Genomic DNA, 16,078 nt, shown 5'->3' with positions numbered 1-16,078 from the left:
CAATCACAGCTAAACTCGCCTATTTTAAGCAGTGAGCCATACTTCACCCAGTGATACGCCTTCTACTTTGTTCTGATAAGAAGTTCTTAAGAAAAAGGGAAAAAAGAATAAAGGGTGGTTTCAGCACCATTTGTGCAGGAAGGATGAGTAAAGCATGCAACCCGTGGGATTAGGGCTTAACAAAGACGAAACTCAGCATACAAAAGGGGAAAGGAAAAGAAACAGCTTAAAAAGACTGACACAAGAAATTCTGGAATGATCAAAGATGACTTTATAAAGTTTTATCTTAACTTCATTCTAAATATACAGAATAAAAAAAATGTCAGCTTCAGCATTTTGACATCAATCATCTCTGCTAACATCGTGACGATTAAAGGGCGGCTTTTCCAACCAAGAGCACGTGCAATGCAATGGGACACCGGAGAATTCAAATGGAATAACCTTACCACGAGGGACATGCAACAGTTTTTATCCAATTTGTATTCATTTATATACATCTTGATGGTCTTGAAAATTAAGGTAAAAAAGCAAAAGAGCCGCCCTTCAAAATAAAGGTTACCCTTAGGTCAGTCTGAAATGAAATCAGGAAATACTAAACCATCGGTTTTGGAAGTAATTTGGATGGACAACATCTGTGTTAAGCACAATTTAACATCACCTTGTCCATGCCATACGATACAACTCAGACGTATAAAGCGTTCATACCTTACCTTAACACCTTTAAGTTTTGTCAGTGAAACGTCTGTTCTAATAGCCAAATTATTTTCAAAATAAAATAAAAACCTGCCTTAGTTCAAAGTTGATGTTAAAAAGTTTTCCCCCATTTTGAATAATGCTGAATTTTAAACGTATGGAAAGAAGCGTCACTTTTTGTGTCTGCTAAAGCCCATTCCCAGTTCTTTTTCCGAGCTCATTTGGTTTTCTCTTCGGAGTACATCTTCTGTTGCAGCCTTTTGGCATAGCTTTGGGCCATGGAGTTGATTATAGATAAGATAAAATAACAAACCATGACAATCACCAATTTTTCAAACATCCACGACAGCCAGTTTTCACCCTGAAGAAGACAAAGACAAAGCAGAACAAGGAGGAAAACTGAGATTAGTGGACAGCACAAAGGCAGTTCTCTCCATTTTATAAGTGAAAGGGAAAAACCTGAACATCTTTTTAGAACTAATCTATCAAATTGAAAACAGGAACCAAGCTATCTGTACAGCTGAATTTGGTCCCTGGAAAGACAAGGCACTGGGGGCAGCCACCCACACTGCAGGGCAGACAACGAACCCTTGCTTGCTCACCCTGTGCTGATGAAGTGATGTATTATTCCCAGCGTTGGCTGGTCTCTGCTAACAGTTCCAGAGAGTTTGGAATTAACAACTCCCGACTGCCAATTGTCTTGTTCATTGCAAACAAAACAATAAGGCCACTGGTTGACAATGGTTTTTTCCTAAACTGTGCATCTTCCCATTAATATCAGATTCTAATTCGTCTAAAGGTTAACACGATGACATCTGCGGTCCCACTCCGTTTCCCCACTGCTCCTCACTGCTGTTTTTTGTCAAAGGAGGGCAGCACTGCACTGCACAACAGTCACATCAATGCAAATGAGAGGTATCTCAACATCTACTTATCCCAGACTGATTCTCCCTAATTGAACCTCTTTTCTATTAAGGAATGGGTCAGAAAACATTTATAAGAGCTCCAACTACTACTGAGCAGTTAGTTAGATTAATGGGTTTGGGTGACTGGAGCTCGTGTGGAAGTTACAAACTTGCACCATCGCCACTAAAAATGTTTAGTTTTTTTACACTGCTTTGTATGAAAGGGTTCTTCTGCCCCTTTGTCCCAACACCAAACACTGTATCTTTCTTTTCCCTTTTGGACACTGACCCCCAGGGGTTCTGTTTCTCTCACTGGCCATTATGCAACAGAACCCACTGCCTTCCCAAGCACTGGTGCTGACACAGTTTACCATCACTCCTCGTGTAAGCATAACTTCTTTCTGCTTCTATTTCTCCTTCAAAATAGACACAATAACAGAGAGGCAAGATGAGCCATCGGTCTTATTTTATTGTTTCCTATGTTATTTAGGAGGTCTGCACCCAGTTGCATACAAATCTTTTATTATTGTTAATTCCCAGGTTGTTTTTTAAATTAATATTCAGCTATTTCCTGGGCCACTGCAAAACCCTTCACGAAGAATAAAGAGTTAAACCTGCAAAGCTGACCCAGGGAGAAGGCAGAGAGAGGAAAAGTTCATGGGGGAGGCAGAGAGGTTCTTACCTGCGGCATACCGGTGTCGTGTTTGTGGTGGAGTTTTATCCTCTGAGCTTCCAAATATTCTTGAAATGGCTTCTGAAGAGAAGGACCTATACTTGGAATAGCACTGATGCAATATTTTTTCCCAGGGAACAAGACAAAATAGAGGAGGAGAAAAAAAACAGAAAAAAAACCCATACATATTAAAAAAAAAAAAAACAAACAACAAAACTTACCACCTTGACCCAAACAGAACAAAGTTCCAACTGAGCTACAGCTCAGAAGTGCTTTGCTGCTTGGGAAAGCAGATAAGCACAAAATAAAGTGTATTTTATCTTTAATCTGATACTTCTGGAAGGGACATGTTTCCCCAGAGCTTCAAAGTGTTTAAAAAGAAAATATTTCAGAGCGAATCAGCGATAATACACTGCTGGTAACACAGAAAGAAGCAATGAGCAAAGTTTCCTTAAAGCCTGGGAGAGGGCAGCCAGGGCTGTGCGCTGATGTGGTGCTGAGAATGAAATGAATGACTTCTCAGAAGTCCCACATTTATCACCAGCAGTTCCTGTAAGAACTGGTTTGAACCGATTAATAAGGAAATGACTTGTGCTTGTGTCATCCCTCAGTTAAAAAGAAACTGCTCGCCCTATGACTTGCCCCTATCTCCTCAAAGGAGACGGCCCCTTTCTCAAAGTAAGTCCTTATTAGGACAATCTGTGCGTCATCCTTATCCAGAAAGAATGCATTAGCAAATTCTGCAGGCTCCTCCCATCGGTCAGTGATTAACAAAGGAACAAAGAGAGAACTATGAACCCTGTTCTGAATCACTTCATGCTTTATGGCAGATGACTTGCACAAAAACTGCAATACGTTACTGAACACCTTGTTCCTACATTCACATTATAAAGATTGACAAGAGGTTTTCGGAGCTGCGAACGCTCTCCCAAAGCACAGAGGTGCTAATGCTGCACAGGGCGGCCGCCGACTTCCATCCTGCTAACACCACAGCACATCCACATCCAACATGATCACTTTCCTGTAGATCTGAACACCACACTATGAAGCAAGAGGACTGGGGAGCTAAAAAACTGTCGTCACAACTTTAAAAAAAAAAAAAAAAAGCTTAAGCATTACACAGCAGAAATTACCACCAGCAGCAACTGGTGGTAGTAGAGCCAGGCACAACCTGAGCCATGTCTGCACACCAACACTGCTAATAGTAGCTAAAGTGGGAGATTTCCCACTGCTGCCAAACATCAGTTTATTCTCTCTCTCTTCTTTTTTTTTTTTTAATTATTAAAGAAATCAATATGGTCTTCTACATTACAAAAGTCACCTACAATTCAGTGCTACAGTTCTGAGTCTTTACACCACCGCTTCAGGGAGAAGTCAGTAACATCTGCTTCACTGAGCCACGCGCAGACAGGGCTGAAAACCATCATCTCCTCTCTGAATTACACGATGGGGGGACCCAGACCCTTGCAGTCATTTCCCCCAGCCTCCCATGTTGACACAGTGTTTGCTTTTCCACGTTAAATCCCAATCCCTAAGTAAGAGCTTTCTAATCTTTAAAAGTTATGAAAATGCACAAAGTGAAGCAACAAAACAACTCGCTCTCCCCACTCTATTCCCTCCACTTGCCAAGAGGACAAATTGCTTTTTAAACATATTTATCCGAAGAAGATTGTGTCCTCCATGATTCACCATACGCCGATACCAACGGGTGAGTAAATGTTGTGTCCAGCCCGGTACATTTTCAGCCAAAAAAAAAAAAAAGGAATTGAAACTACAGCACATCGAGGACACATTCTGCATTAGAGCATGTCAACATCTCCAAACGGTTCCCAGCTTTTCAGAACCCACCCTTCAGAATCTGACTGTGTCTGCGGTGAAATGTTCTCGGAATGACTCGCTGATCGCTACGAGTCACCGCTGGGAAGAGCAGTTATGTTTCGGGTTTCTTTCCTTTTGCAAATGGAAGCCCAGGAAAGATCCTGAAAGGTAATACTTTATTTCTAAAATTTTGCATGAATATGAAGAGTTATGAAAGCTGTGAGAGATGAATGATTAAAAGAAGTTACTCAAATTCTCCATCATTTTGTTTTTGAAAGCTGAACCAAGTCAGTGCCAAATTAGTGTTGAATAACAGAACTAAATCATAAAACCAAGTTGGGTGGCTCGGAGGGATTCTGTGCATTGCCACTTTTCAATTTTTTTTCCCCACTAAAAGTACTCAGCATTTTCTCTTTTGTGGGCATGAGTAACAGTGAAGGGTGTGTGACATTGGTTCTATCAGAGTTATTTTGAAGAACTGTAAAATCCTGAATATAAGGACCTTTGTTTCTTTGCACATTCAATCAGCTTTAATTCTACCAAAAAACCCAAAAACAACAAAAAAAACCGCATAGATTTAAAAGAACAAATACAATGAAGCAGAATGGCACTAGAAAACCAACTTTCACTGCAGCCCCAGTTCTAGAAATAAGATTTGAACTCTCATTTCAGTGACTTAGTTTTGGTTATTTGCTCTCTTTCAATAAAATTCTGTGACCTACTGATTCATCATCTAAAATTCAAAGGGTAGAAATTGCTTTAGAATGAATTTATTTATTTCTTTTTAGAAAAGACTCCTCATTTTCATTTTAAATACTAAGAAATGAGAGGTGCCCTTCACAAAGATAGTGAAGCTCACCTCCCATCAAAGAGGGAGGGAGGGGAGGACTTCGGCACAGTTTTCGGTATTAGACTGAAGGCAGATGCAGGCACAAATGCCAAAGGAACAGATTTGCATTAGAATTCTGCACCACTTAGCAAAGACCTTAAGGTACATCTTCAAAAGCGACCGAATGGTCAGAAGGCCAATGGAACCAGAGGCACTGACACATCTGACTGGAAGGAAGATGCTGCGAGATAACCCTGCCTGCAGTATCACCTACAAGGAATTCCTTGCATTTCCCTGTGAGAACGAAGCTTCTTGTCTTTCAAATAAAGAATAGGAGAGGACAAGAAAATAAAAGAACCGAAATGCACAGCAGAATTGATCCATACTCTGTAGTCTCTATGTGCCAAAAATAAGAAAAGACTGACAAAAAAAGAAGTAACCAACCCTTGTCCCTCCTTAAGAGCTAAAAACGTAGTGCATGTGAACTGCTGGAGGACTTCAAATCAAAGATAAAGTCACTCCCTAGAAATCGTTTGCTAAGCAACAACCTGATTTCCCCAGCTGCTATTCACCGTTTGTTAAATTCGTGGTTAATGAGTCCTAAAACTTCCAGCAACAGCAACAGCTAAGCTCTGCTTATTACAGCCCGCTCTGCAATGTATTCATCTGCTTTTAAATGTAAAAGAACCACCATCGATATTTGAACCTCAAGGGCACATCAGTAAGGGGTGGAGGGTAGGAAAGGTTTTCAGGGAACTTATTTTTGTTACAGAGCCTTTTGAACTACAGGTGGGAGCTTTGCAAACGCAGAAGGCATAAGCACCACACCAAGAGGACAAACCATTCTCCCTATGCTAGCTTAACCCAAACCATTACCTTCTTCAGGACTTCAACTCTGTATTACCAATATTAAGAATACTTTCTAATCATTTAATCACGATATTTGCACTTTTGAAAGACATATTTTCCTCTGGAAGTGATCTTAAAGAGTGTGGGTTACTCTCGAGTTGCTGATGTCACAACCCATACCTCCAGAGTTTGGGAACACACAGACCATTATGAGCTGTGCTTAATGCTGCAGTACAGTTCTGTACCAAAGCTGCCATTTTTAATCCCTGTGCTAACATTTCACAAATAACCACGGGTCTATAACTCAGGATACAGAACTCCCATCTTCTGTAAATCTCTACTCGTGTGCACCTCTGTGCTTTTCCAGAAGAGAAATGTTAGAATTAGCAACATTGCCAGTGTAGGCTCACACTTAAGAACATTAATATGGTGAGCTTTGTTTTTAGCGTGAGTAAAATTTCTCATTTGTAAGGGACCACAAATGGTTAAGCAGCTGATTAAGTAGTTCTTAAATTCCATTTACTGTGATGGAAATTAAAAATATAAATAATGACTTCAGCGGCATTCAGTTCTGAAATCCTTACTCTATTCAGCAGCTACTGGAATCGGTCCCTCCATAGTTGGAAGGGAAATCAGAGAGATAATAACTGAAGCCATGGCAAACAAAGCGCCGGTTCCCAGGCTGAAACCCCAAAGCCCTGCTTGGAAAGGTGATGCAGCATTGAGTCACAATCCCATTTGGTGGATCATCTCTCAGATCCACAGCTGCATTTGGAAAACCCCTTTAACTCAAGGCAGAGACTGATGTTACCAGACCCTTCGGCTGCCAGGAGTGCACTGTCCTTGTCTGAGCCCTCTTGGGGTCTGGAGACACAATATGGTGTCACATTTTGCTCAGATTCAGCTATCTGGGCTCATCCCGCTATGGAAAAACATCCTTTTAGGAAATGCCAGCACTACAACTCAAAATGAAGACCGCAGAAAACCCAGCTAACTGGGAAATTTCATTGTGTGTTCGATCAGCACGAGGTGCACGCATTGGTATCTCATCCTGCTGTCGGAGCAGCATGGCCTGAGGCCAGAGATATCTCCTGCTACAAAGACGGGGCACTGGAGAATGCAGAGAGCTGAAGGAGGGGTGTGCTGGGACACAGCAGCCTCCTCCAATACTCCCAACCTTCTTTAAAAGATGCACTGACTTAAATCAGGCACGCTGCTGACAGCTGGGCTGGACAGAGGCCTTCACCTGCTGAGCAATTACACAAAACTTCCTGAACCCAACACACCCAGCATCCATTCCTCCCACACCGAGCGTCTCTGTGTTGGATTTGCACTCGACCCTCCCCTGTAGGAACACAATAAAAAGCAGTGAGGCACTCTGTAGGAGGCAGTACATGTGGTTACTTCTGCCATTCTCCCCCTCAAAGAAACCACAAATTTTGCTCAAATATGGCATCAACTTCTTAAAAAATTGTATAAATGCTTGAAAAATAGATAGCAGTGGAAATATTTATGCGGCAGTGGACAACCACCAAAGCTGATGGATTTGCATACTGTGTTCACTCTCCGAATAGTGCACCTTTCTTCCTGCAAGTTATCTGAGCCTTCAATGGTTAATGTACTTCCAGACAGTGATCTAAACAGGCTTAACGGTTAGTATTTTAATGAGCTGTCATTTCCTGTGCTGATAAAGATTCTCACAGTATTTAAACCATCAATTTCCCTGAGGCTCCACCAATACCCGGACACTGCCACGGTGACTCAGAGCGGACCTCAGACTCTGGGCCTGACTCAGCCCTGATAGATTGCACTGCAGCAGATCTGGACGGGCTCCCAAGGTGCTCCAAGAGAACGTTCACACACAGCAAAACCTGGGCTTGAAAATCACAGAGGGAGGAACTGCAGCTCCAGCTCCTTGCTGCCACATTGGTTTCAGAACACCGGATGAAACTTACATGCCATCTGCATCCAGTGTTCTGAAATCGTGGAAATACATCTCCTTTGTGGTCAGGACCGAGAGAAACATTTTAGGGGTTAAACATTTTAGGGGTTAAAGGGCTGCTTGGCACGTTCACTTGGTTTTAGAAAATGAAGAAAGAAAACAACTCACTTGCAGATTACTAAGCTGAAATGGTGACACGTTTGACATCATTTCTACCTGGCGCTACGCTCCGGTACCCGTGCTGACCAAGGCTGTCTGCAAAGCACTTCTTGGGACATTCTGTTATGTTAAAATTAATGCTTTCAAAAATAGGAATTGCAACATCTTCGAACGGCTCGTTCCTAACTCTGCTCAATGTTGCTCTTTGTAAGGCAGCCTCTGGTTGTACTTTAAAGATATAACGCTATTTCTGTACACACTTTATAAAAAACCTTGCTTGCTCAGAGCTAAATCCTACAAGCCTTCTGCAAATAAACTTTTTACAGTTCTGCTGTGATCCACTGGAAGGCTTTCAACACCAAAGCTGCTCAAATTTCCCTAACATCCGCGTCCCTTTCAAGATGCTAAGGCCTTTTTTTGTGCAGAGCTGATCTATTGTGCACAGGGTGTATTACAGGGCACGGTCCCACAGGTTTCTGGTACACCCGTGGGAGGAAAGCCATTGCTTTATTGTCCCAAGAAACATCAGGTGTGTGGCAATATGCTTCCAGGAGCATTCGTCTCAGGAGTTTTTGAAATCACTGCTCAGTTATCCGTGTTCTCGGCCACTTCAGGGTATTTTCATTGATTCCCACTACACAGGTTTTAACTTAAATGCTGATTGGAAACTGTAATTCAAAATACCCTTTGACAAAAACAGGATATAGTCACCGGATATGGAATTTATGGCATCTGCGAAACAAAGGCCCAGAGGGCCGGAAGGCACGGCTGGCAGATCTGCCGTGCGGAGCTCACCTGGCCAGGCTGTGCTCTCAAAAGGAAGGGAATCATATGGCACAGCGTGAATCACAAAAAGGACCTCTCCACCTCAGGACAACTGATCCTTGCTTATATTCTAAAGAATTTATCTAAATCTATGCTGTATACAATTTTTGACAAAAACAACAACATAATGACCTTTAACCAAAGCTTCCAATTACGTCAGCCACCATAATTCCACGTGTACTTTTTTCACAGAAGGAACAGCGTGCTCCCTACAAGAATCAACTGAGATCCAGTTGTGAAGCAAAGAATTATGGCACAATAAATAGCAGCAAAGTGGTTTGTAAAGGCAGTGGTTCAACAACCTATTACCAAAATGTTTTTCCTTTAAGACATGCCATCATTCACACTGGCCTGCACCACTGGAGAGCATTAAAATTTGTTCCCCAAAAACATCAGATTAAGAAGCCCTTCAGAAACGGCTATTTTGGGGCAGCTTCTCAGGTGTGAGTTTGTTGAAATGGATTTCACAGTGTTAACATGGTTCACACGTCTCACCCCTGGAACACGGCACTAAAATTAATTTAATTTCTAAAATCTATGCAAGTACACAATTCTTTTTTTTTTTTTACATGCATTTTAGTGGCTTCTATCAAATTTCAAATCAATGTGATGCCTCAGTTCATTAATTCATCAACTACATTAGTTTGACCATCAGCAAAGGATCTGCTACAGGCAGCAGCAACTCCTGCTGCACGGGGAGTTCAACCACTGCACCACACGAACCCAAAGCAGCAGTGACACCTCCCCTCACCCTCTGTGGGTTCACCCCAAGGAAGCTGTGCCTGAAGGGTGAGGTTTGTCCCGCAGAGATGGAGCCACACCACTGCTGGTGACGTTCAGCTGCCGCGGGGGTGAAGGCCACGGGGAGCCTGGTGCTATATAAAACACATTGTTGAGTTTTTGAGATTTCTTTTGAAGCTGTGGAGTTACCAGCTCGTTTTCACAAAATATGAACCAACCACGCTGAACTTAAAAGAGAGTAGCATTTTTCTTAATATTTACCCAGAATTGATGGCAGACGGCTGTGGGGATGGTATGTGTGGTGTGTGCTTCGAGTGCTATTTCTTTAATAGTTTTCTGGGAATTCTTAATCCACATTTGAAACTACCACTTCAAAGGAACTAAGACGGTGCTTAGAAGCAATATGCTCAGTGTGACTGCACAAACAATCCTGCAGCTGTAGGTAACGAAAAAATTAAAAGGAAAGCTTCAAGAAAACCCACAACACACATGATGATTAAACACTAAATGAGCTAGGTCTGGACTAAAAGCAGGATCCAAGTATTCTAAGTGGATGATCAATGAGCTGACTCCATCTTTCAGTGACAAGAATGCAAGACAAAAACCTTACAGACCATCCTTCATCACCAAGAGCCTATGAAGGTAATACAACACAAAAAGCATTATTCTTCCAGCATTTTAAACAGCAATAATACAACTTCCTTAACCAGTAGAACAGGTTGATAATTAGCAGCCCCATGTGAGCTACCTGTGTCTTTGTAATCCTCTCCAGCTCCGATTGCAAAGCCTCTGCTGCCTTCACTCCTTGAATCCTTCCCATCCCCTTCTGTCTAGCTACCACGACTGTTGCATGGTGCTGTTGCCATCAACCAACCTTTCTCATCCCTTCTTTGCATTGGATAAGCCCCATGTTTTCAAAACATTTTTTAAAAAGCTTCTCAGTTCTGTGCCCTTCCTGTATTCAACATAAGGTGCACATTATGATCTTTTAGTAATAGACAAAACTACCCTAAATCATACCCTAAATTATATTTAAGAATGCTGGTTATGGCAGGCTCAGCCTGCACGAGCAGCAGCACTGACAGAAGCAGACAAGCACTGAACTACAGGGACGGTCTGCAGGTGAATCATTTTGTTTACTGACTGAGTCAACAAGAGTTGTGTCGTTATCGAGAAACTCTCTAGCTCAAAAAAATCAAATGAGACTTTATCTCATATCTCAACTTCATCTTCTGTCCAGTTTCTGCTTATTCCACATACTAAGATTCATTGTTTTAAAGTACTGAGCTTAGACATTTTCTATTGTGTAAAAGCAATATCTCAGACAAAAAAAAAAAGCCTTAAGTCACACTGCTGGATTGAATTTGATTAAAATAAAGTTACTGACCATCGCATAGATCTATATTTTAATGGATCTATACTTTAACTTATTATTAAGGGATTTAATGAAAGCTATTGTTTAATATGTTTCCTATTCCACTCGAGGAAGGAATCGATGAGGTAATGCTAGCAGACAGATTGAGAAAAGTCAAGGGTACCGGGACATTCCAAAAATCTTACTGTCTCTCGAAGACATTTTTTAACTCTGACATCAACCACCTAATAAAACCCAAATCCAGCAGAGGTCTTGTGAATGCATTCTATGTAATTGGATGTAAAATTATCTCCAAGACAGATGAAGTAGGAAAAAACTACCAGTTTTGGCTCAAAGATTTGCAGGAGAGAAAAATCTTTGGAAACATACCTAGATTTGTAGCAACGTTACTATTAAATTATCTGCTGGAATACATATTAAGAGAAGCTAACTAATGATTGCTAAAAGTCACCATGTTTCCCTTGTTTTCTTTTTAAAAACGCTGAAAGCCACAAATTAATTCTGAAGGCTGTTACAAACCAGACACCCGATCAGAAGATGAGGAAGTAATAAAGCTGGGATTTGTTTCATTAGTAAGCTGCCCTACCATGTTTCTTTCGACACTCCTTTTCCTTTGTACAGCGTTACTACTTCAGGGTTACATACTTTAAGAGCAATTATTTCCAGACACCCCTCTCATGAAAATGTTCCTGAGCAGTGTGGCTTTTTTTTGTTTGGTTGGTTGGTTGTTCAAACGTGAACAGAGCAATTAAAGTTTGGCTGCAAAATATCAATCAGTTTGTTCCACATGAAAAGTGAAAGCCTCTGGAAAAGGAAGCACAGCTAGGAATTTATTTTATGCTTGGGATACCCATAAAATAGAAACTAAAAAAACACCATCACCAAAACCAAAAGTTTTCTATTTAAATGTCAATCGCATTCGAAGTTTTAAACCTCCATCCCTGATAGTGCAGAAATCAAGCAGTGTAATGAAAAATGGCCACAGCTTTCAACCCGAGCACAACCACCACTCCTTTGAAGAATTAAGCCCAATTTTTAAAATGAAATCCTTCTAATTTGAGCTTCATTTAATGCATTTAAGATGAATGAGTTGCACGCTTGTTTGCATTCAAGAAGTTTAACGAACTTCTCCACAGTTAAATAGGCGTTGCTGAGATCTCATCTGCTGGATTACCGGACTGGAAATGTCGTTTTATGAGAGATTTAATATATTTTATAGATACAATGCAGTTTAAATTTCAGAAGGTGTTTGTTATTATTATTGGAACACTGCATACATCCCAACAACTCTGCCTATTTTTTTTTTGTTATGGGATCACATACAGCACTGAGGAAAGCCATGAAGAACAGCATTTGCTGCTCAAAGCAGCAATCTATAACTGGGATAGGGGTATCGTGTTGCTGGGTGGAAGCTGGATGGAGGTATTACATACCCAGGCCATCTGACCTTCAACGCTGTTACACTTGAAGTACTTGAAACCTCTGAGATGAGGAATGAACTGACAAACAAGACCGAACCCAGAAGCACAGCACCATTTTCAGTGCATCTGATTTGACTCCTCCAGTACTTTTCCGTCTACTGAGCGAAGGCATGACTGTGCTAAAGAGGTACTCACCCAATGAGGGACACCATCTGCTCCACTATATGTTTGCTGAATGTTATAATAACGAAAAGTTTCTGTAGGAAGGAAAACATCAGTTAGAGAAATGTTTGATTGAAGGGCAAGCAAAGAATGGAACAAGACAACTTGTGCTCCTTTCTGATCAAACAGCTTCTCCAGCACTCAGACACAGCTTTCCCCTCACTTGTCTGCTTTTCAATACACTTTTCAAAAATAGAGAACTATTTGCTTTATTACTCTATTTCCTCATGGATGTCATTTCTTGCAGTGTTTTTGTAGCCTGTGTTACCAGCCATACGTATCCTCCCCAAGCTTACATTCCCAGAAGCTCAAGGTCACTTTACTCCATCAACAATGTTTTAATGGAAAAACAGTCATCACTGCACAGAAGAGTTCACATCCCCTTACACAAACACATGTACTTAGAGATCACAGAACTGAACATTATACATCTTTTAGTCCCCTGGTTCATGTGATAACCCTACCAAAGAAACACAAAGTGGAGAGTGAAGTGAGAGCCCCTGGCTGCCTACCCGTTCAGAACAGTTGGATTAGCACTGTCTGTAAGGCAGCAGATAATTTGAAACAGAATAATTCTGGAACATTCTGGCTTAGTTTGCATAAAGTCCAAATATCTGTAATTCTACCTCTCCCTTCTAAAGTGATAATTTTTCTAAAGTAGCTTTTTCTGATTTCTCTTCTGTCATATCAGACAGCTTGTTTGCTTGCAAAGAGCGAGCGAGACCGTGCGTGGATGCGTGTATACAGGCAAACAGTTCCCACAGCCTCCTTAAATCAATTTCAGCATGATCTAACGAGAAATGCATTCACTAGTGGGGAGATAAGGGCAGTGAGCACAACTGTATGAAATGATTTTGTGGCCCAGAGGAAGAGGTCGGTTACAGGCAGCTCTAGGATTGTCACCGTGCTCACTTCCTTCCTGTCCGGAGACAGGTTTCATCAAAAACCTTTTCTATGACAGTTACATTTCCTAAATTCCAAATTGCAGCAAGATCACGGCAAAAATCAGGGCTATTGTGCAAGAGTTTGTTTGAAATCAAACATTGCAGAGAATTCTAATAGCAAAACTATTACAAAATAGGATGATTTTCCAACACTGCAAGGGACAGAATTTTTTTTAACCCTACATTTGATCTGTGCGGAGCACCATGAACTACACAGCAAACATTCTCCTACCTAACTGAAGCAAATGAAAGAAGTATTTTCCAAATGCCGTTTCAGTTTTCAATTTGCCAGAACAAATTCTAACAGCACATGTGTTTAAAAGGAGAAGAATTCAGGGAACACAAAAATAAATATGGAGAAAAAGCAGTCCTGTCACAGTAAGTGAAAGAATGTTCCCATCTTTTTGTTATCTTCTGTTGAAAAAGAGCGTGAAGCAAAATAACCAAAAGACGGGAAGAGAGGGTGGAGGAATAAAGCCTCTGTTTAGGGCAAAAGGAAGAGATTTTTAAGCAGCTTCATCTGAGTGCTAGATGAGTAATCTACTGACAGTTTCTGTTATTTTAAAGTACTGACAGCAAAGACTTCCAAAGAACAAAGCTACAGGCACAGACCTATGGAGATGCTTTAAAAAAGCCCCAGCTGAAATCTCAGGCTCTAATCATTACAAATGGAGTGCTGTAGTTCATGATCTCGTGCTAACCATGCTGCCACAAGTGAACCATCACTGGAGAATCAATACTTCATCTTTCATTGGACAAAATGGTGACGCATCTTAAAAGCAAGACTCAACATTTCTGAAAGCAGACTGCTTTCCAGTAAGAAAATCCAGTAAGACTCTGAATTTGCAAGAAAAAAAATCGAAGAGGCCCTCTCTGAAATCAGACCCTTTCAAAAGAACAGACTGAGAACACCAAAAATTGCTAACCATGCCTGAAATGATGGACAACACTCTCAGAGATATACCCAGAATGCTTTTGCAGTGGGCAGGGAATGAAAGGAGTGGGGTTTTCCCTATTCTCAAATAAAAGGGAGCATTTAAAAGTGCCACTTAACTGGTAAAGGCTAGCTCCACTGCCCTCTGAAATGAGTATTTCTTACCAAAATTAAGTTCATTGTGAGTACGAACTCCTTTCAGTCTGGTAAAAACCGTAGGTAAATAACTTGGCTAACCACCAATTTCCTGAGTGGTGTGGGCAGTGAGCTCATTAGTTTGTAGCTATAAATTATTCAGTTGCCTAAGTTTCGAGCGTAAGAAGCCTAGCAGATCCTTTATTGTAAATCCTCTGCACCAAATTAATTTCCATTACTTCAGGTCAGGAAAGGAGACTCCACAGTTCATTACAAAGTAACACAGTGCAACAGTCAAAAGAAAAAGAAGAGTAAGAAAAGCCTTCAGCCCAGAAGCTGGAGGGAGGTGTAGCATGTACTTGCCTGGATGTGCATTTTAATTACTGCTTTCCCAATCAGAGTGGCCCCGAAGAAGGTCCAGAAGGGAACCAGAAAGTGTCCACATGTTATCCCGGCCAGGTCAAACAGAGGGTTGGGAATCTATAAAGTACAAAGGAGAAAAGGGCATGCATTGAAGTGTTTTACTTAAAGAACAGGAAAAATGAACTTTTTCCCCTTATTCGACTTGATCCAAAACTCTTGTGCCTTAGTACTTACAAAAATAAGAGCGTTACACCCATAACATAAGTCTGAGGGATTCAGTTAGACATGTCGCAGACAATTGCACCCTGAAGGTCCCTCCTTACCCCTTGATTTTAAAGAAGCCTAAAAAAAGTATTCCCTGTGAAATGCACAGAAACCACAGCAAAGCCATTCTGAGTGATTTATCAAATTCCCCCCGACAAGCACATCACTCCTGGAAGCCAGCATTCAAACCATCTCCAGTGATTTCCATCTGAGAAAGTGCATTAAAAACTGGCATTCAGAGTCATATGCATCCAGTTTAAAAGCACTGATTAGTTTTTATTAAGCATATGCATTTAATTTAAAATTAGAATCTTTTTTTTTTATTGTTGAGCCCTTGGCTTGACATTTGGTATTGTGATACTGTCTGTGCAGTATTTCTGAACTTAAACCAAAAAGAATCCAAATTCCAACCTCTCACACTCGGTCAGAGTAACACAGGGGGATGCTTAATTCACAGTAGCACTGTTTGTTGCACTAACAAATACAGAGTGTAGATATTTAAGATCATAAAAAGTAGAGAATGGTAATCTGAAATCTGTGACAAAGCTCTGGGGTTTATACTTAGCTGTTACAGACAGGCAATTCAAATTTATGAGCACCCACACCACCACCTGCATAGGAAGAAATCCGAAACGGTCTTTAAATATGCCCCACTTAACTCAAATCCTCTTCACCTCTGACATCTGTCTCGGGCGCAGGAGGATGGTAAATGAGTTACCCACACCACAGCCTGCTCTAGGGCTCAGCTATCTCCTTGGCTGGTTGCTTTGGGCTTCCCCCACCTCAATAAATTCACAGTGCATTTTAATTACTGCGTTGCTATCAGCATAGAGAGAGCAGCATGCTTTGGGTACGGGTACCTGTGCATACCACCAACACATTAAACGTGTCACAGTAAAAAGATGACTTAGCTGCTGGGTTGCATGTTGGGTTGTGCATGTTGGGTTGTGTGAGCTGGCCAGTGAGGGGCTCTCTCCATTTGCTTT

The 16,078-nt window shown here is 41.2% G+C and overlaps 1 protein-coding gene across 1 annotated transcript; it reads right to left on the bottom strand.

The window, feature by feature from the left end:
* Positions 1-248: 248 nt before the first annotated feature.
* Positions 249-16,031, bottom strand: LOC104913961 (vacuole membrane protein 1-like). Its single transcript, XM_010722161.3, has 5 exons — positions 15,963-16,031; positions 14,829-14,945; positions 12,426-12,487; positions 2,281-2,383; positions 249-1,054 (listed from the first exon to the last, which is right to left on the bottom strand). The coding sequence occupies exons 1-5, from the start codon at positions 16,029-16,031 to the stop codon at positions 911-913; spliced, it is 495 nt and encodes a 164-aa protein (XP_010720463.1). The 3' UTR covers positions 249-910.
* Positions 16,032-16,078: the final 47 nt, after the last annotated feature.

Source organism: Meleagris gallopavo, chromosome 21 (assembly GCF_000146605.3).
Source record: "Meleagris gallopavo isolate NT-WF06-2002-E0010 breed Aviagen turkey brand Nicholas breeding stock chromosome 21, Turkey_5.1, whole genome shotgun sequence".
Lineage (NCBI taxonomy): Eukaryota > Metazoa > Chordata > Aves > Galliformes > Phasianidae > Meleagris > Meleagris gallopavo.
Note: the sequence above shows the minus strand (reverse complement) of the source record. Positions and strands in the feature narration are given on the sequence as shown.

Bases quoted from the DNA above. Each gene is read 5' to 3' on its own strand.
- LOC104913961 (XM_010722161.3), bottom strand. From the start codon at position 16,031: ATGCACAACCCAACATGCAACCCAGCAGCTAAGTCATCTTTTTACTGT. The intron at 14,946-15,962 runs GTATGCACAGGT...TGTACTTTATAG, and splicing joins ACACGTTTAATGTGTTGGTG to ATTCCCAACCCTCTGTTTGA. The intron at 12,488-14,828 runs GCAAGTACATGC...TCCTTCCTACAG, and splicing joins TAATTAAAATGCACATCCAG to AAACTTTTCGTTATTATAAC.